Source organism: Strix uralensis, chromosome 6 (genome assembly GCF_047716275.1).
Source record: "Strix uralensis isolate ZFMK-TIS-50842 chromosome 6, bStrUra1, whole genome shotgun sequence".
Taxonomy (NCBI): Eukaryota; Metazoa; Chordata; class Aves; order Strigiformes; family Strigidae; genus Strix; species Strix uralensis.
Genome location: NC_133977.1, coordinates 2,866,603 through 2,888,418, shown reverse-complemented (window position 1 = coordinate 2,888,418; position 21,816 = coordinate 2,866,603). Strand labels below are relative to the sequence as shown.

Genomic DNA, 21,816 nt, shown 5'->3' with positions numbered 1-21,816 from the left:
ACAGCATTAGTGCGGATACCAAAACATTAAGCAAATAAGAAGTTTTCATATTTTGACCTGAAGTGGTTTTATACTACTACCTTCCACTGTTGCCCTAAAAGGCAGTATTCTCCTTTTGCTCACTTTGGAGGTTGTATCATACAGACAAACGGAGTATTATTTTTGAAATTGTGTGCCCCCTGTCAAAATCGACACTAATAAACATTTAAATACATTTCTTTATTAAGCAAAATTCAGGAAAAATAGAATACTCTGTGTGCTATCACACGCATTGTACCACAAAGACAAATTTTTGAGCTGGGAGGAGTTATGAAGCAAATGAATCTGAAATTCACAAACCACCAGCTTCTTTCTGTTATGAGGACCAGAGGCTCCCATTAGCTTCAGTCAAAAAAATGATAAAAAGTTAATTTCTCTGCAAAGTTCATTAAAAATATCTCATTTATAGATCTTTAAATACACCTGTGGAACAGCTGTAGGCTGCTCACCTTGGTCGTAGCCCACTTGGGAGTATCACTGCATATTTTTTGCAGGTATTTAGAGATAAAATAAGGACAATTTATAGGATGGGAGACAGAAAACTCATCTCAGGGACTCTCTCAAATACTAGGACCCCAATTAAAAGAAACATAGTAGAAATTCAGTCCTTATAAACCAAAGACCCAATTCCCAATTCTCCTGCAACCCTCGGCCATCTCAGGAAGGCAAAGCAGTAGAATCCAGAGAGCAGGAGGCAGCTGATGACTCGGTGGGACAGACTGACAGACAGGGAAGGGAGGGCTCTCAGTCTGAGAGGTGCTGAGGCTCTTGCCCAGCCTGCCTGCTTTGCCTAAGGGCCAGAAGGGGCCATTCCCTTGGACTGGCAGGTAGAAACCTTAACCTGGGACAGGGGAGGGTTTGACACCTGGAGCTCGCAGGGCTGTGCCAGCTGTCCAACAGAGCAGCGCACCAAGCCGAACCGCGGGGCACCCTCATCTCCTTCCACTGTTTGGTATCAGAGAGGTATAAATTAAAGCAAGCTTCCTGAAACTGCAAAAAAAAGTCCATTAAATCCAGGCACTTTTTAATGCTGTTTTATTCCAGACACTTAGGACTACTGCTTTTCTTGGGATGGTATCTGAAAATCAGCAGCAGTAAAACACACAAAACCAGCTTTCGCAGTCAAATGAAACATTATTCCAGGCAGGTACATGTAGCTGTAGCCGTTCCTCTGATGTAAGGGCACATTTGATCTAATTGGAAAAAATATTTCAAGTGCACTGGGAATAGTCACTGTTAACTGAATGCAACAACGAAAAAGGAAAAAAGAGCATGCAGACCCGAGGGAATTACCAAATCAATTAACAACTAATTCAGGAACTAATTTCTGTATTGCCTCTTAGCACAAAACTGTATCTTTAATTTCTCCTGCAATAAGCATCACCATGATAGTCCTAACACACTCTGACGCTTTAAATGAGTTTACAAGTATCTCTTTTTGATTGGCTATATAACATTATTTCTTCACAGTTCAATGCAACCACAGCCAAGTGCTCTGAAATATTTAATTATACTGGTAGCTACCGGTTAACAATTTACAGAACCACAGTGAGTACAAAACATTTTATAACTAGTAATCAGCTAATTAAAAACACAGCAAAATGTGTATGTTCTGATTATAAACAATTGCGGAGGAATTACACAGAAGATTTCAGCACTAAGAGTATTTGGCTAAAAACCATACCCTCGTGTTTGTACAAGCAGATCTGGATACTGATTACTGTGATTAGACAGAAGTGTGACAGAGGAAATTACACCTCACACTAGATTGAAATAAATAAAATTATGTCATCTGCCAGTTCCTTGGAAATCACATAATTTCTGAGTTTGGAAAGCCACTCTCCAGAGACACAGACACTGGCTTGCAAACAACTATTGAGAAGCCTACATGAGCATCAATAAATAAACCCCAAAGCAGCAGTAGTTTTGGTGAATGCTCTGGTGTAGAAGATGGAGCAGAAGCAGCAGCACAGTGGTGTGGGTCTCTGTGGCAGAGGAGCCGGGGTTTCAGTGCAGGTAGCACCTGTGCAGAAAGGCACATTACAGAAGACACACGGATAACGAAGGCAAGTAAATCCTAGAGTTGTGTGCGCCCTCCAGGTGTCTGCTGCCATCCTTCTTTTGAAACGCTTTTGGTCGTTACGTGCATTAGCCATTTTTATTTCAAAATGTAACCTGATTTTGAACGCAGACAGAACGAGAAGCAATGGGACAAGCCCAAGCACTCAGCAGTGGGTCGCAGGGCCTGCTAACGCACTAGTTGTAGCATCGTGTGTCTGTTCTGATCTTCCTATACCATTTTTTTTCACCCTGTCAAGTCAGATGAATTAAGCAAGAATAGATGCTAAGATGGTTGCTTATTTGTTCTCTCTTTCGGTAGACTCAAAGTAAACATTTACATTCAGGAAACCCGCTGCAAAAAGCATTTGTTGTTTATGACGGTGGCGGGTCTCGGGTCTGACACTTGCCTGAAGCACTACAGTGCTCTTCTGCTAGCGAGGACGACTAAGGACATCAGTTTGACTGACTTAGTCGTGGCAGATGATCTCTTTTCAAAACCTATTTCCAAGACACTGCCATACTTGCTGAAATGCCCTAACAGCTGTACAGACAGCCCTGGGTATTTTAGGGGAAAACAGATTTCAGGTACGATGTTCTTTTTGGTTCAATGGGAAGGTCCAAGATAACACGGCATTGTGTGTTATTCCACCAGAATCGTGTAACCAGGCACATAAAAGCCCTAGCTAGAGCTAAAAATTAACAAAGGAAAAGGAGGTTAAGAAGAGGAAAAGCACTAGTCAAGCAAAGGCAGGACTGACCTGCACCTGTAGGGAACTGAAGAGAAGAAGGAGGCTGAGCAGCACAGAGCAGTAAGCAGACAGGAGGTCGGAAAGATAACATGGGGCAAAGTCTATTAAAACCCAAATTAAGCTAAAAACCCCTCTTTTTTGAAGTTGAGCAATGCAGACTGATAGGGAATAAATTTGTTACAGTCCCACCTATTTGGGCTAAAAGGTTACAAAAAGGTTACACTCTGGAAATTCAGTGATCAGAAATAAGAAAAAATGCAAATGGACAGCCTAAGCTTGGACATGCTGAAGAAATGAAGGAAAATGGTTGGTAGCAGAAGATTCTGCCTCACCTTGCAGCTCTCCTCCTCGCCCTCCGCAGCAGAGATGGCCACTGCAAAGTGTTGGTTTGGTTGGGCTGGAAGAGGCTGCTCGAATTTACCAGCAAAGCTTCTCCTCAGACACATATGAAGACCGAATACTAAGACTAAGGCTAATAAAACCAAAGTTTGCGATAAACGACATTGAAATCCTCTTTCATTTGAAAGGCACTTCCTAACGTCCTCAGGTTGTGCAGGGGTAGGCAATCTGAGTGAGGAGACCCCAGGCAAGACTGGGCTGGAAAACAAAAAATCATTGAGAAATAAAGCAATTCCCAATTTCCCAGAGATTCTTTCCACAGAGCAGCACACAATGTATTAAAAGAGTTCACTAGTAAAAAAACCTTAATTAAATAAAAATTCCCTATTTTGGCATTAAGTACATCTTAAAAATAGCACAGATTTTTCCCTGAATAGGAAAGTCTATCAACAAATTGCTTCAGCTACATTCTTCTAAGGCTAGGGCACTTGGGAAAGAATTGAAGACTGACAACGCAATGGCCAGGCTTGAAACAAAAAAAGTTAACAGGAAATTCTCAGGAGTACACAACTCGATTTAAAAGTTACTTTAAAAAAATTGCTGATAAGGGATCATAAGTCACAACACAACGTCTCAAATATTTCAGAAGCTACTTAAAGTGACTTTTTTTCATGCAAAGTTTGACATTTGTTGAAAGCATTTTCAAATAGTTACTTTGCCAAGGTTAATGCTATTTTGTATAAAATTCAGATGCGTGTTGTAAAGTTCCAGTTCTGTTTATGCCCAACTTAAGGAAAAACCTAAACTTGTGCATCCAGGAACCAACCTCTTCTTCATGAAAAGCAAATCAGTGATGCCACCCCCACTTGCTGACAAAGCCCCTATCTGAGCCCCAACCTAAAAACCGTTTGTCATTTTTAGTTCAGAGTTAAAAAAAAAAAAAAAAAAAAAAAGACAAAATCCCTAATTTCATTAAGATTACTTTAATGTACTTAAATACACCAACCTGGTAGGCAAAGAAGGTCATTTGAAAGATCACCTAAAAGTAAAGCCTGGATAAGATATTCGACTTTCTCCATTAATACAGCCATTTGCAAACGGAGAGAAGCGAATAGATTCTGAAGTTCACCTTTGCAAGTCATGGATGGCAAATTTTTCACTGTGTCATCAGTGTAACATTAACTATTAGAACATTTATTTTTAATCCAGACTTCCAAGTTTTCTATTCCTAAATGATGCAGGAATTTGGAGCCACAACAAGAAGTGCAGCACCTCCCACAGTAAACCAAGGGTTGAGGCAACCTGTCAAAATCTATTCTGACCAGTTTTTGGTAAAAGAACACTCAAGGTTATATAGCTGGACTATATAATAATATGAGCATCTGTGATTAAGTGCAAATGGCAAATAGAAGAAGGTCTGAAAGCAGAAAGTCAAGGCCAGCTCTTACGTATTTATTTACACTCTAATCTGGGGGGGGGGGATGGGGGAAGGGGAGAAAAAAAATAAAAAAGAAAGAGCACACAGCTGCCATCCCAAAAACAGACCTCCCATCTGCCACCCACGATTTGCATGTCACCTTCTCCAGGCTCATTTGTACTTCATTAACTGCCATTGACTTAACAAGATTTATGCAAATGACACCATAGGAGCTCGCTAACTCCCACTGCAATCAAGTGATTATGTATGTACAATTCTCCACAGCAATGAAAAATTAATACATGACAAGCCCCCTCACCGCTGAGCTGAGCTTCTTGCTTTTATTTTTCTTGTTGTGCTTTTTTTTATTTGAATATGCCCTACTGATAAAGATTTAGCAAGACTGCAGAAAACAAAGTAATCTTCCCAAAATGCTACAAACCACCCCCATCCTGGAAAGTATGTCACCCTAAACTGTACGGTCTAATATGTGCTTCAAAATATTCACTGAGGCTACCAGGAACAAGTCTTCGTTTTCAGAATAAATGGTTTTGAACAGAGGATACTCCAAAGAGAGTAAGCCATTCACCCTAAGTTTGCTTTAAGGGTAGTATCAGCAATGCTGCAGAAGACAGCTTTAAATATTGAGTTTAAGCGCTTCTTTTTCAGAAGTACAGGACTTCCTATGAATTTTAACTTTAGGCTAATACTGTTCCCGACATTTTCTGACTCAATTTGATTAGTAAAAGATATTTAAATAGCACACAAGTGAGATTTTTTGGAAAATTATGGCATTCTCAGTTCTCAAGCGATGCTAAAAGCACAGGATTTAAGGCATGCTGATACCACTACACATGCAGAAGGCATTTGTACCTCCCCGGGAAATTGGCCTTCCCAAAATTTCACTCACCTTAAGATTATTTTGGCAGAAGTTAGCAGCCACATTTTAAAAATATGCCTGTTTTTCATTGCCTACATTTTGGGTTTCTGCTGGGAGCAAGAAGGTTCATCAGAACAGCTTTATATGGCTTAGCCCAATAAAACCATATTTAGCACTGCAGTGAAAAGTGATTTTTAACATTTAAAAAGGACAGAAAGAACAAGAATATTAACACTTTTCGACCAGATTGCTTTGAGTTAAGGATAAAGCCCTGAAGGAGCGAGGTGTTTCCTTGGAAGGAAATAAGCCAATTACAATTTTACTTATTTCCCCCCAAACTCTCAGGGATTCAGGGACTGAGAACAGGAATTCAGGAGCAGGTTGCAACTCTTGGCTTCTTTTGGCCGAAAACCATACCAAACTCCAGTATCTGTGTGGGTTGGTATCTGGGTCCCAGAAAGGCTGTAATACACTTCACAAGGTGTGTCTGTGCATTTAGAGAGAAACCAGGAGAGAAAGGAAGTGCCCCCACAAAACCCCCACCCCTCTGCCAGTTTAAACTGTCTCCAAATATACAAAAGCATCACTCTGACAACAGGTATCACCACAGCTGGGTTGGTTCAACAGCTGCAGTACAGACCTGATCTACGAAGAAAATGGTAGGTGAGACGAATGACAAACTCGTCGTATTTTCGACACTTCTGAGAAAGTTGATTTTTCCATACTTTTTTTTCTGTGCTCGCCCCACCACACACAGACAGACTTGACTAGTACCAGCTCTTCCTCCCCCCTTTTCATGTACCCCTCTAGCCCTGGAAGCAATTTCATTTTTTGTCAAAACCAGAACATCTCCAATCTCCAATTAACTTGGTTTTTGTTTTGTTTGTAGTTTTTTTTGTGTTGTTCTGTGAGTTTGGGGGATTTTTGTTTTGTTCTGTGGGGTTTTTTAAGTATTTCTGGGAAATAGTATTTCTGATTTTGGGGAGACCCTGGGTTTCGACATCCGAATACTAAGACTTCTCTTTTTTCTATTCAGTTTTTTGTAATTACATTTTTTTCAAGTATCAGTGAACTGAGAACACAAAATCCACTGCACTGAAGTTTCAACCATAACTTACTTTTTTGGGGGGGAGGGCAGTGTAAATAAGCTCAACCAACACAACTGAAGCACTAATCTGCAAGCATGAGCTTGGACTTCTGCCTTGCACCAGAAGCACAGCCTTGCCAGCAGCCCTTACAAAGTACCACTGGTATGCACCTAGAGTAAGAACCCACAGAGAATAAAACAAAGTACTGACATGCTTTTGAAGATGTCCCAAAGACATAATACAAGAGTATGTGCATGAAGTTGACAAAGGCATTTTGCTCAATAGCAGCTTAAAAAAGTCAGAGGACGTTTAACATAACCGGAGGTTACCCATAATACTAGCACAGGGTAGTGCAGCAAAGTGACTTTCAGGCTAATAGGAGGACAAACTGAAAAACATGGTGACAAAAAGATGAAAAAGAAAGGTCTTTTAAATGATATAGTAAGGTAAACTCTCCCACAGCAATACCGTGAGTGCTACAATCTGCATTCCACTTCCTGAAACCAGATTTCTCTATTTCCTGACCATTTGTAACAGAGACGTATCATGATGGAAGGGGCTTCTCACTGCGAGCACGATAGCATGACATACTAAAATATTTAGGTCAAAAAGTTCCTTTTCGCATCCCTTTGTCTTATTCACAGTTAATGCATAAAATAAATGAGACACCATCTTTCCTAGCAGGAATTTCCACTGCCTCAGAGAAACATCCAAGTATCTGGCACCTGTAGAGCCCGCCAAGAACACAGTCGTATCAGCAGTTTAACTCGGTGCCACCTCTACTGAGAGGACCCTCCATCTAAATAGTGGGTAGACAGAAAGCTATCCCCTCTTCAAACTTCAGGAGCCACTTCTGCTTGAAATGGTGTGGTTTGTAATCAAAGACCACTTCAAACTAATGTATGTTTATTAACAGTAATGAAACACTGTCAGTATGAATGCACACTGGATATAAATTTTTAATTAAATGTTTCCACATCAAAAAAGTATTTTTTCCTACTCAATCTTTTTTTTGCTTCAATGGCTTGGTGGTGCTGGTCCCCTACACCTTACTGAAGACTGTCTGTCTAGAACGTAGAAAACCTGTGAACTCCAAAATCCATTCTCTTGACAAGTATGATGTGAACTACCACTGACAGCAGCCATCCTACGGCACTGCATACCTACTGTTCAACCTCCCTTCTTCTAGCACCCTTCCAAAACCCTGATGAATAGGATGTATCTGCTGACTACAGAGCTGCTCAAATATCTCCTGATAATTGCTTGTACGTGACAAAACGAAATTGCCATAATTGGGATTAATAACACGAAGTGCACATTCCCAAAAGACTGGTCATACTCAGTATACAAAAGTAGGGGATGCAGGGAGAATTTTTCAATACAGAAATTCAAGAGATTGTAGGGGACGTTTCATTACAACATGGTATAGGGCAATCACACTTAAAATGCTTATCTTTGATTTTTTAATCAAATTAATTTCATACAACAGCATTTTGGAAAAGAACAATATGTATGCTTTGAATAAATATTGAAAAGTGTATTCCTCAGTTTTTCATTTTCAGCTGCATTTGCATACATTTTTGTTTAATTAGCATTACCCAAAAGAATTCCAGCCGGTCTAACCCATCTCGTACCATACAAAAGCTGCAGAAAAAAAAAATGTAGCTTGTTTTAAATGTCTGGAATCTCCTCCCCTGAACGCAGAGCCAAATACTGAGCCTATCTGGTTTCAAACTGCTCTTCTGAATTGCAGTGTGTTTGATTAAAATTTGTCTACTAGAGATTCACAGACACAACAGCACTTCTGCTGCCTGATGGTCCCAAAAGGTCTTTTTAACTGCCTTTAAGAAAGAAAACCACTGCAGACAGTTAAGGATACAAAACCATTTCTCCCTCATCCCTAAAAAGACAAAAAACCCCAAACCACCCCAACAGACATAAACCTACCCCCAAACAGGAGACCCTGGGCTACCTGGCAAGATGAAACATGGACTGAGGAAAGATTAGAAGAGGCAAGTGACCCTCTAGAGGGTAGAAAAGCCACCAAACAAAACTGGAAACAACCATGTGGGAAGAAAATAAGCTCTCTTCTCTCGACACTTTTACTATCTCCAGCAAAGTAACTCACACGGAACTAAAGACTTGCAAACACTACGACAGAAACTATCTGTAAAGCATTCCGTACAAACGCTGAGCGTAGTGTCCTTAACCACGTGAATTCAGTGTAATTTAATTTGAGAAAGTAAATGATCTCATTCACCCAAATACTTCGCATCAGATGTCGGCATTGCTTTTGCCTTTCAAAGGACTGTTCACAGCTACAATTTAGCATTGAGTTTCCGGGCTAATGAAAGTGCATCTAGGCTAGTAAAACAGACCAAAACAAATCCTCGAATTCAAGTCCTGTTGTGTAATGAGGAAGTTTAATTAAGGCCACACATTACAGCTGTAAACGTTCTCTTATATAATAAGGTCTAAATGAAACTGAACCTAATCAAAGTTACAATTCCTTCATTAGCAAATTACAAACAAGAGCGCACAGCTGACACACCGGCTATGATTATCACAACTAATTGCCTCGTTGTTACAAACCAGCCTGAAACTGTGTTCAGATGTCCGTCTGCAGTAGCAAATTAGGGCCACATCAGGCTATTTCTGCGATCACAAGGGGCTCTTGTAGAGCGATCTGATTTACCCTGCCGACTGGCAGCACACGGCCCAATCAAAGCCCCCTCTACAAAGGCAGCTTTGAAGCCAGCACAGCCTAGAAACCCGCTCCATATGCAGGCCGGCAGACTGCACTTCATTAGGCCTGTTGTCACATTTTCCCTCTTCTTATTCTAATGATCCTATTTTAATACACATAGGAACCCCTCCTAATTGATGTCAAGTGAGTGACTTCCACATTCATCACCGGAGCACATCAAACACGTCTTGGCGCATGGGCCGCCATCAGAGTGCTTAAGACCCGAGGTGTGTCTCCAACTACGAAAAGAAAAAAAAAAAAAAAAAAAAGTATTTCGGCATTACCTGTTTAATTGGGATTGCGCGACCGCTTCCAATGCTATCTGTTCTGCTCTCCAGGACCTTCTTCTCTTTGTCTGGGTCACTCCCTTTCCGAGACTGCAGAGCAAAAAGAAAGTTTGTGCTCCATTAAATGTAACACTTCACACAGAGGATGCTTTCCCCCCCCCCTTTTCAAAGCAATTAAAAAAAGTATTTTGACACATGAATACAGACTGAAAGGGCGTGGGTTAGAATCTACAGAAGTACACAACTGTCCCAAAATCTGAATACTAAAATACCACCTCTGATTTTCAACCATCCACTTGTTTGAAATGGCGTTTGGGTTTAAAGAGTTACAGTTTCACCACCTGAAGACCCAGCAGATCAGAGGACACATTTCTGAAGTCTCCAATAGTAGCTCTGAAGAGAAACGAAGGTTCCAGCTTCTCATTAAAAAAATCTGATATATAGATGCATATATTTAACTTACATCTGTGTGCTTTTTAGAAATATTATCAACTACTTAAAAATGCGATTTTATGATGCTGGTTTTGATCACGTTGACTTTAACTTTTTTTTTTTCTCCTACTTTTGGATGGTTAGAAAGTTGGAATTGCAAGAAAAGGTAGCAATTGATGCTGAAAAAAGTTATCTGAACACAATGAAGAAAAATCATCAGGAGGAAAATTTAACTGATGTTTAAAACCTGAATTGCCTGATCTTGGCTTTCTGTAACGCTCGAACTGCCCTAGGAGTAAGCTCACAGTGCTCACTTCATGACTTTATAAAGTTACACAGGAATTTTAAGAAGTTATTCAGATTCCAGTCCATTATTGTGAAAGAACACACGAGCATAATGATTTTGACAGATTTATTTTATTACAAAAAGAAGACCTGAGAGTCATCCTCCTTAATAACTGAACTGACAAGTGACAACTTCACTCCATTACTTTTCAATAGGAACATTACTCACACAATATCGAAAATGGGAAAACATTTTCATGCGCTTTTCAAATCAGAGATGATATATGAAACGAATACATTTGCGATGTCCAGTACCACAATGGGACATTAATGAAAACCAGAGCGACACAAGACCTCGCTTTTCATTTTCAGCAGAAAGAGATGTTTGAAAGACACTGAAATTAGGAGAACAATTAGGATCGCGGAGAGCTAATACCCATTTTCCATATTATAGGAAGGAGTGGAAGGAAGAAAAAAAATCCCCAAAGCAGTTGCCTTCGGGCACAAGAGAAGGCTTCGAAGAGGAGGGAGAAAACCCAGGGAGGAGGACTTCAAGTAACACTATTCTAAGCAACACATTTACCCAGCAGGGATCCCATGCTGATTTCCCTGCTCCGCCAGGAACGGGCTCCTATCACTAGTTACTATGGTTCGGGGCAATGGAATGACGTGCCGGGGAATTAAACAAAGAATAAATGAAAGAAAGCAAAACAAGTGGGAGGGATGAAATCCAATGTTCAGGATAACTATTGTTCCTCGTCCTTCAAGACAGATTTCTGAATCTGAAAGTGCCACTTCCCAATAATACAAGGCAAAACAATGCTTCAATGGTGCAAAGCGCCCATAAGTGACATTTTAAAGAAACTCAGAGAAGGTAGCCAAATCCTTGGGAGGGAAGTTGTCAACTTGAATGTTTCTTTTTTATTTGACTTCTTAAAAGAAAGGATCCTGCCTCTGAAAAGCAAGCTAAATATCTACACACTACTTCTCATTTTTATTTTTAAATCATCCCATTTTCCATTCCGTAAAAGTAACTGCATCTGGAAATAATACATTGCACACAGAAGGGAAATATCTACGTGCAAAATATTTTCAAATACCAAAAGTACAGAAACGTAGGAATTTCTGTTAGGCAAATTCTATTCTAGCTGCTTGTAATTGCAGAATGCATAAAATTTTCAGGGGGAGAAGCTTAGCAGGCTCCACTATTTATAAAGACAAATCATGCAGTGAAAGAGAGATATATTCTGATCTTTTATGCTTTTGTACCTATGACACACACAATGTGTCTTACATCCTATAGTGTAAAAAAATAGGCTCTAAACCATACTGGATCACCATTTGCTAGGACTTTTTCTGATGTCACATCTACACGTTAAGTTGCTCTATTTAAAACTTCATTCAAGCAAACCAGAAAAATTCAAAAAAACCTACAACACCCGCATGAATATAATTGGACTCATTTCCCCTTTGCACTGGAAGTCGTATACAAACTTAGGTCAACGTAAAACCTTACCCACATTAGGTCTGTGAAATAAGATTTAGTCCCTGAGGGATACAGCACCTGAATCTGTGCACAACCAGAATCCAGTATCAGCAGTCCAGAGAGTCTCAAAAGTAAGAATACTGATCTCTAATAGTACGTACTCAGACAGAGAGTTCATTTCAACTTTTAAAAGGTCTTGCTTGCAATTCTGCAAAGATGTAAGATAGGCAATACTGAATATGGGAAAGGAGATGCATCTTCCTGTACCAGAAGTTCATTCACCCCATATGGGATTGGACACGTAGTTACAATCAGTTCTTTGCTGAAGTGCACCTCATATGCATCTCAGTGCATAGCGCAGTGGGGATTTTATTCAGTTGTCCCTGTTAATACACTGCCCAAAACAAAGGACATTTACACCCTTCTGCTAATATTTGATCTATTTTATCACCTAAATAGAAAGTCAGCTATTGCAAAAACAGCTTTACAGCAAATATTAATATTCAAAGTATAAAAGATCAGATACTGCACTTAATGCATTTAAACATCAACATGCTTAAAATTCTCAACCCTACTGCAACTCAAAAGCTGTAAATTAAGAAAAATCACATCTGTTTTCTACTTAACTCGATTTTCTTCGAACACTAAAAGATTTTCATGTAGAAAACTAAACATATTACCTATGCTAGATAACAAGGGGTAATTTGCAATTAAACAAATATATTCGATTCTGTAAGTGATAAAGGCATAAGCAAGTTAACAGCCTAGGAAAAAAGCATAGCAAGAAATCCAGAGCTAAACAGTAAAATATTTTGATTATGCACTCTGTTTGTAACTAGACAGAAATACTGGTCATCTATTTATTCAATTAAATAATTCCAGGTTATAACTTGGTTGATATGGCATGAAACCTGGGTTACAGCAGGGCCAGTGGGAAATACTTCAGGACATGGACTACAGGGCAACTCGTTACACAACATTTAGTATGCCCAGATCTTAAAAGACAAAACTAATTCTGAAAAGTCAAGTTATTATTGTTCTTTTTTTTTTTTTTTTTCCATAGGACTTGTTTCCCCCCCATTTCCCCCCAGCTGTTAGACGTTAAAAACAACTATCGACATCCTCTTGTATTAGTAAATTTGGGTCTCGCTATGCTATTAATTATTGCAAACCAGAGCTTTAGTCTATTTGTTTATAGCAAACGCAGCTGACTTAACCTTTTCTGCCACTGCAGATGGGTATATTTTTCTCCATTCACTTCCTCAAATTTACACTTACTCCAATTTAAAACATGCCCAGTTTCCCAAGTGTCAACAACATCTATAGAGCCCTCACAGCATTTTATGCATCCTCAGACCAGAAATGGTCGAGGAATGCTTTTGAGGGATGCTGTAGCATCTCGGCTCCATCTCCAGAGTTACTCTGCCGGCAGTTCCTGGGCTGACACTGACATCTAGTGGGGTTGGTAACTGCCGGGTGCACGGGAGGAAATCCACACGACTGCTAAAAAATACCAGCATCAAAACTGGACGTTTTTTCACATGCCACTCATTTTTGCACATTTTATTGTTTTGCCCCTAGACATTTGCACCTAAACACAAATGCATGATTTTCATACCTTTGGAGGAGTTTGAAGACCTCATTTTAAATCAAAATATCACTGTCGGGATGGACACGTGAAATACGATCCCTGGGACTTTGTGCTTGTCATTCAGTGCTCCAAATCGATGACAAAACTTTCTACTTGCTAGAGGCCGAGAGGTCAGATTTTGTTTAGAGTACAAGGAAATGGTTCTATCATTTTTGTATGCAGTTCCCTGGATAGGATCAAGGAGCAAGCTACTTTTGGGAAGTGAACATTATATCACCTTTGGAATAAAAAAGTATAAACTCTTTACAATGACAGGGAAGTCGTGGCTTTCTAAATGCAACTAACGTGTAGCTACACTCACCAAGGGACCTACATGCGAGTCCACAGGGATTCTGTGTTTGCTATAAAGCATATTAAGTGCCAAAAAGCTGCTTACAAAACCACAATTACGCACACAATACAATCCCAAAGCTTTCAGCAAGACTGCTAAGCTAAGGAAATCATCATTCAAGGCTTCATTACCATCTCCCAAACTACTTATGCATAACAAAGACCTATAACATTGGACCAGTCAAGCTTTCTATTCAGTTTAGTTTATTTCTATTTTTTTGCCTCTCAACGAAGCAAAAACCAGATGGTTTGGGAAGAAAAAATATCATTTTAATCTCCATCATCTCTCTCAACCCTGGTAAAGGGAGTTGAGACTGCGTAGTTATAAAAGTAGCATGGGGTAGTTATTTTGTAGCACCACATGATATTTCCATGGCAAACCCTGAGACCTCTCTACAAACACAGGAGAACTTGCAAGGGAGCCCTGAGTCAGCAGCGTTATTCAGTGTAAGGGCACGACTGGGGAGCAGAGGCCCAGCTTTCTCTTTGATTACAGCCAAACTAGGGAATCTAGAATGAAAGGTTAAAGCTCAGGTCTGAGAATTAAAGTTGGACAAAGGCTCCAGAATTCCCTTGCTTCACTGTAATTCCCAATAGGATAACTTCACCGTATTTAGTTTCTGTTTAAGTCCTCAAACAGAACCGCCCCATGGCAATCCTAAAATGTTTTTGTTTTCAAGCCTGCGGATCCATCTCAACTCTCCTGTCTGGATTAGACCAGCTCAACTCAACAGGGTTGAAGTTCAGGCCGTCACCACAGAGCACTATGTAAAATACAGCAATAGTCTCTTCCTTGGCTCACTCACCGTGAAGAGGTTGGATCGGCGCTTGGACTGTTTACGGACAGGAGTTGGTGTGTTGGCAGTGGGAGGAACATCAATCCGTAGCTCCTTCTGGCTGGTGCTTGGAGTTGATGGGACAGAGGAGGAATAATCACTTAAACTCCCTCCTCCATTACTGGTCTGCAAGGATTAAAGTTAGTTTTAAACAGTGATACACTGCTTTCAAGAAATTACAATCCACAGCTGTATCTTACTTAGTCCTGATACACAAGAACAGCAGCCTAGGCTCAGGAACACAGCGGGACTGCCCTACTGCCACTTTTCCACACATTTCTATTCCAAGTCCTTAAATATTTTACCTGCCATTGTTTTTTGAATATTTAGAAAGTTCTTTTAATATGGCAGGCACATTTTCATTCTACACAATATAACCTTCACCGGATATAAACACTTGCATTTGATTTACACTGGGGAAAGTGTAAATTTTGTTTGTCTACTTCAAAATCGCTAAACCAAATTCTGCCTCAAACCTAAGAAAAAACACCTAGAGCTACAGAACTGCATAGCTGGACTTAATCCTAGTCTGGAGACAGGAGTTCACCTAGAGCTAACCAAGAAAATGAAAATAATTCAACACTGTAAAATGGCTACTACAGTGATAGATAATTCCCAACACATTTGCTGAGTGAAACCATTGGTACAGAGACACAAAACTTTGAATAAATTGGATTGTCTTTCTTTAAAGTAGCCAAAAACATAAAGTTACATCAGTCTTGAAAGAAATAGAGGAGTTTGCCTAATAAAACAATTAATGAATTGGGGCAACAAGTTACTAATAGCAGGAAGGTGAGGAAACCTGACAGAATGGAAAGGACCAAAAGGTGATTAAGAACAAAGTCTTGATTTTTTTTCTTTAAATTATTAGCCATAACATAAATGAGTACTAAAACAACACCATTATAAAAAGGATGTGGAAGCAGTCTGGAAAGACAAAAGGACAGATTTTTCTCCTGTCATACAGAAGTATAACCTCTGAGGATATACTGTATATGCTGATGAGGGACTGGGGCAGGGCAGAGGTGGAAAATTCTGCACACTGTTGACAAAAAGCTCAGCAGAGAGCAGCAGTGGGTGAAGGGTCTGGACAACAAGTCACATGGAACTTATGAGGGGGAAAAATAAAGGTCTGTGATGCACACAAAAGGGTGAAGGAACATCTTTAAGGCAGCCAAGTTTCCTAAAAGAAGTGAGGAAAGAAAGTAAGAGGGTATTTCCAGGATGCCTGAAGAGAAGGTTTCTCCCACGACACTTAACCCGTTACTTGGTCTCATCTTAATTGCTGTAGGTAGGAATTCACCAGGTACAGTTGCTGAAAAGGAAAAGCAGGCACTCCAAGGTCTACTCTTCGGCGTCACTCCTACACTAAGTGACTGGTCTTAGACATGCACAAAGCTGCTGCAGAGGGGAGGCACTCCTCTGGGGAGGCACCAGCAGCATGACGGGACTTCTCCCATGCTCCTTGGAGGTCAGCGTAGGGACCAGGATCTCAGGCTGCAAGCAGTCAAGAGGAAACCTCTGAAGGAGAACCAAGCAGGAGACAATCCTTTATATCATCCAGTTGAAGTTTCTTTTAATGATTTCAAGTCCTCTTGTGATTCTTCCAGCTTTTCCAAGATTTTTTTTTTTTAAAATTTCAAGAAACAAAGGACAAAAAGGAAGAAGTAGGAGACAAGCCGCTCACGTTTGGGCTGAAGTGCCCACCAATGCAGGCAGAAATCCAGGACCACCACTTCTGAAAGTCACTGTTTCTCTGTAAACAACAACATGATCCTCAGCTCATTTCTGTGTGACAAAATAGGATTGACAATACAGCAAATGAGCTTTTTGATGGAGAAAGTTCTCTTCCCCTCTTTATAGATATATATGCATATATATATATGCCATTAAATTTCCTCTTTCCTTCGTTCTGGCTGAATTGGCAAAGCGTGGCTGTCAGGAAGCCAGAGGTAAGGGTACTGAAAGCAACAGAGGATCTGGAGAAAGTTTTTCTACAACATTTTCAAGTGCCCACAGGAAGTAGCAAGCAGAATTTGGAGAAGACCCAAGTGTATAAAACAAAGGAGATGGAAGAATGAGAGCCAAAATGATAATTTTTAGTGTCCTAACAGAGAGCAGTAACACTGGGGAGATGAGCCGGACAACCTGGGAAGAAGTGACCTTAATTTACCCTGCATTTGCTTTCCCTTTCTCTATGGCATCTTGCTGGGACACCAAGTAACACACCAGAGAGAAGAGTAAATGGCCTGCATGAAGACACACTGAGCCTGTGGAAGTCAGAAATTACCTCTCCGAAGAAACACAGGAAAGACTCTTAAATGAAAAACAGTCATGAAAAAACACGTACCTAGGACAGCCAAAGTGATTGCCCAAAGTCTGCCGAAGTTCAAAGAGCCAAAGACTTTGAAAGGAGTACTCAGACCACTGGGCATGCCAGCGATGAGGAGGGTGGTATGGAAGCCTTAAAACGTGGCTGACAAATAAGATATAGACAGTGAACATCTGGAAACTCAACAACTGTAAAATAGCATTAGGAAAGGAGACCACAGAGGCTGGTGTCAAGGAATGGCTTTCAGACTAGAGTGGTGAGGACCACCTGAACCAAACCGGGGTGGGGAAAATGAGGGAGAAGGAAATCTAAGGAAGCAACCATTAATGGGAAAAGGCACTGAACACTTTTAAGATTAAAACTATGCAGATGCAAGGCTCACCTGAAGAGAAAAAGAGATGACAATAAGTGATGAAGATGGTGAAGAAAGATCACAACAGGGTTATGCCTCAGAACACCTAGAAGAAGCCTCTTCTACAGAAAGGAGAGGAAAAAGGCAAGAAGATTCAGATGTTGTACACTGATGACAGGATTTGAACCACAAGCTCCTGAAAATAAAAGGATGCAGCTATGTTCTGTTTCATAATACTGATCAACTTGATAACTATGCACTGCCATCTTTTTTCTTTTTAAACTAGAATTAACAGATTTCTACCCTAAGACCCTACTTCCCAGATAGAGCACATAAAGGATTCCCTAAAATTTTACCTTTTTGATCTTTTGTCATCTTATAGCATAATTTTATACTTTTTGCAGTGAGGCACTGACTCCTAGATTTTTAAGTTATTTATTTTCCAGGAGTGAGCAACTCCTAAAGGAAAACACATACATGTTGGGCATTCTAGTCCCCAAAGACAAATGCTCCTATAAAGACAGCTTCTATAGAAAGTCATGCAGGCAATGTTCCTCTTCACATATACTAACCCCACTGGATTTCCAACTTTGTAAATAAAATTCTGAGGTGGTTTCAAAATAAACCGTGTCAAATCTAGTGGCTGAAAAAAAATAAGCTATTTCCATAGAAGACTTAAAAGTGGAAAACTCTGAGGTTTCCACAGACTCAGAGCATGGCTACCAATACCAAACAAGCTCCAGCTCCCACTGAGGGTGCCAACAATTAACAAACATGTAAAACTATACGGCTGCTCTGAAACACCTCAACAGAGAGAGTGGGTTTGACAAGAGCAGGCTCAGACATGACTTCCAAGTTATAGCCTGCACAGACAGGGGCAATGAATAATGCAACCAGACAAGCACTTGGTAACACCTGGACCTTATGTGCTGTCGAAGGAAACAAAATGTGGCGAGTGGTCTCCGTCAGGTTGTCCGCCTGCACCAAATATAAGTCTAGAGACTCTGTCATATTAAGATTGTAAAGAGCAGTTTCCTGCCATCGGTATGGAAGCATTTAATAACAAGTTCACTGGAGTGAAGTACAGATTTTAGGACACATGGCAATAACTATAATTCACAGAACTTAATGTTTGTCCCAAGTCACAAAAATCAAGTCAGTGAAACTAAAGAACAACCTTCCTTACCGCACACATAACCCAACACGTGTCATACATAAAGCCACTTGCTGACTGTAGACAAACTGGTCAAATTTGTGGCAGTCAAAACCAATCAAATAAGCACTAATACCTGTTGGGACGTTACACAGCTTAACATTATTTACACAACCAAGTTTTTCCACTAAGCTGCTCTCAAGTCTTGGACGTACCTGAGATGTCAGCATAAAGGGCCATTTCTGAGTCACTGCTCTAACCAGAGTCATGGCAGTAGGGACAGAGGTCAACCAACTGGGTAAGGAAACTGTGAGTCCCAGTAGAACCATTTACACAGCTACATCCCTGTCTGGCTTCCTCGGGTGACAGATTCTCCTGTCCTCATTAAGGCAGCGTGCCCACTCTGAAACAGTACAACCTTGTCTTTCCTTCCTGCTAGGAAGATACACAGCCTGATGGTGGTCAATGAACTCCAGCACACCATTAGAGAAAACCCTGCAAGTCTTTCACTTCAGGGATATGTTATTTCTAGAACGCACCTTGTATAAATGGCCAATGCTCCATTTACAGAAAAGTATAGCTTTAGTATCTATACAGGCTTCTAGCTTTGTTGCCACACAGACAGATGCTGTGAAAAACTCAAGGTCATGGCAGAAAGCACAAATTCAGCAGAATATTGTCACTACACTGTTACCAGACAAGAACAACTCAGATGAAGCTATCAACCTGACATGACTTGACCAAACAGGTCCATTCAGTGCAGTTACCTCAAAGGTAGACACTGCCAATGAAAGTGTTAAAGCCTGTAATGAGATTCCTGCTGGTACTTCACAAAAACCCCCAAAACTTTGTACACAATGTCCACAGTTTTGTGCAGAAAAAGGACCGAACCAAGTCAAATCACATACTTTCAAAGCTTTTATGTATTTCAGGTTTCCTTAGTAAACAAACTGGTGAGTAATTTACCCAGTGTAACAGGAGCTCAGCAGTGATCTGTATTAAGAAAAGGTTTGACTTAACCTCGTAATTGCAAAAAGCACGTTCCTGTTGGGCCCATTATACAAAGAAGGCAAAATATTCACCTTATATAAATTATCTTGTATTGCCAAATGGTTCATAAGGCTTACACAGTACAAATGTCTGGCCAAACCACCAAACAAAACCATAGGAAGAATAAAGCTGAAATTTTTTTTTCTTGATAAGTAACCCGATACAAACAGAGTCAAAGTTTTTTTCTGCTCTTCAGACATACCAGGATGCCCCTCAGAAAAATCATCTCTTAACCACTGCTTGAGGAGAAAATGAAGGCAGCAGGTCCTACTTCTGAAACAGGAAAGATATCCCCAGAGCTTCAGGGAGCCTGGAAACTGTTGAAATAAAGCAAGCCTTGATCAAAAGCACGGATTACATACCCTATGACAGAACGCATTCGGTGCCTGCACCTTCTGTTCTTGGGGAAAGCAGGGAAAAGCATATTTCTGTAGAAACACAGAAGCCTCATGGAAAATTCTTTAGTCAGGACACATTTTTCTCTACCCACTTGTGTACAATTTTTCTCTTGAAAGTCACATTATCTCAGTCTTTCATCTGAAAACACTATAGGTGGGAGTCCAATTTATTCAAGGGATTTTGGTGATATACAGCCACACATCCAAAGGCGGATCAAGGAGGAAACTGTTTAGTTGTTGCCTCAGCAAAAGCCAGAAAGCTTTGAGCACGCTGCTGCGGAATACAAATTTGACAGAACATTTCAAACCTAGGTCCAGATAAACGACTCCAGAGATTTCAGTAAGTCTAGCCCTCCACAGTAAGAACAAATTGTCTTGTAATAATTGTATTATTTTCCCTTATTTAGCAGTTTAACCTCATCCTTCACAACATATTAGAACTTGTCCATCTCAGAGACTTTTGCCTTTTCTCATTGTAACGGTAGAGGAAAGAGCAGATCTGTCCTAACAGACAGACCAAAGAGTACCAAGAGAATCTGAAGACAACTTCTGAAGACAAACTAAGCTGGCACATTCAAAAGAAGTCATTTCAATGAAATCGCTAATAACATGTAATTAACCAAACGTGACAATAGGCATTAGGCACTGTCTTGCATGATATCCATCTCTTTAAATTGGAGAGACATGGATTTGATGGATGGACCACTCGATGGATAAGGAATTGGCTGGATGGTCACACTCAAAGAGTTGCGGTCAACAGCTCGATGTCCAAGCAGAGAGTGGCGATGAGTGCCATTCCTCAGGGGTCGGTGTTGGGACCAGCGCTGTTTAACATCTTTGTTGGTGACATGGACAGTGGGATCGAGGCACCCTCAGCAATTTCTCCAACAACACTGAGCTGTGTGGTGCGGCCGACACGCTGGAGGGAAGGGATGTGCCATCCAGAGGGACCTGGACAGGCTGGAGAGGTGGGACCATGTGAACCTCATGGAGTTCAACAAGGCCAAGTGCAAGGTCCTGCCCATGGGTCAGGGCAATCCCAAGCACAAATACAGGCTGGGTGATGAGCGGATTGAGAGCAGCCCCAAGGAGAAGGACTTGCGGGTAGCAGTGGATGGAAAACTGACTGTGAGCCAGCAATGTGCACTCACAGCCCAGAAAGCCAACCGTGCCCTGGGCTGCATCAAGAGAAGTGTGGCCAGCAGGGTGAGGGAGGGGATTCTCCCCCTCTGCTCTGCTCTCATGAGACCCCCCCCTGCAGTGCTGTGTCCAGCTCTGAGGGAACCAACATCAGAAGGACACAGGACCTGCTTCAGGGGGTCCAGAGAAGCCCACAAAGATGAACAGAGGGGTAGAACTCTCTGAGGACAGGCTGAGAGTTGGGGGTGTTCAGCCTGGAAAAGAGAAGGCTCCGAGGAGACCTTATAGAGGCCTTCCAGTACTGAAAGGGGCTACAGGAAAGGTGGGGAGGGACTCTGCATCAGGGAGTGTAGGGATAGGACAAGGGGTAACAGTTCTAAACTGGAAGAGGGGAGATTGAGATTAGATGTAAGGAAGAAATTTTTCCCTGTGAGGGTGGTGAGACCCTGGCACAGGTTGCCCAGAGAAGCTGTGGCTGCCCCCTCCCTGGCAGTGTTCAAGGCCAGGTTGGACGGGGCTTTGAGCAACCTGGGCTAGTGGAAGGTGTCCCTGCCCATGGCAGGGGGGGTGGAACTGGATGATCTTTTAGGTCCCTTCCAACCCAAACCATTTGTGATTCTATGAATAATATAGTGGCAGAAACTGCATTATGAACTGGAAAATCTAAGAGAGTCTGAAGTTTAAGAGACCTTAGAAAGGAAAAGGTAACAACAGGCCTAACAAAAACTAACACACAAACGTCACTGTGGTCCTGTGAAGATAAAG

The 21,816-nt window shown here is 41.0% G+C and overlaps 1 protein-coding gene across 9 annotated transcripts in view; it reads right to left on the bottom strand.

Annotated features, from left to right (window-relative positions):
• Positions 1-21,816, bottom strand: part of AGAP1 (ArfGAP with GTPase domain, ankyrin repeat and PH domain 1) — a 398,735-nt gene that overhangs the window by 180,591 nt on the left and 196,328 nt on the right. For 8 of the 9 annotated variants that reach the window (XM_074872505.1, XM_074872508.1, XM_074872512.1 and 5 more), the window contains 2 exons: positions 14,597-14,752; positions 9,604-9,696 (listed from right to left, as the gene is read on the bottom strand). In XM_074872505.1, the coding sequence (XP_074728606.1) occupies positions 9,604-9,696; positions 14,597-14,752 (249 nt within the window). The remainder of the gene's footprint in view (positions 1-9,603; positions 9,697-14,596; positions 14,753-21,816) is intronic. The other variant, XM_074872511.1, reaches the window with a different exon arrangement.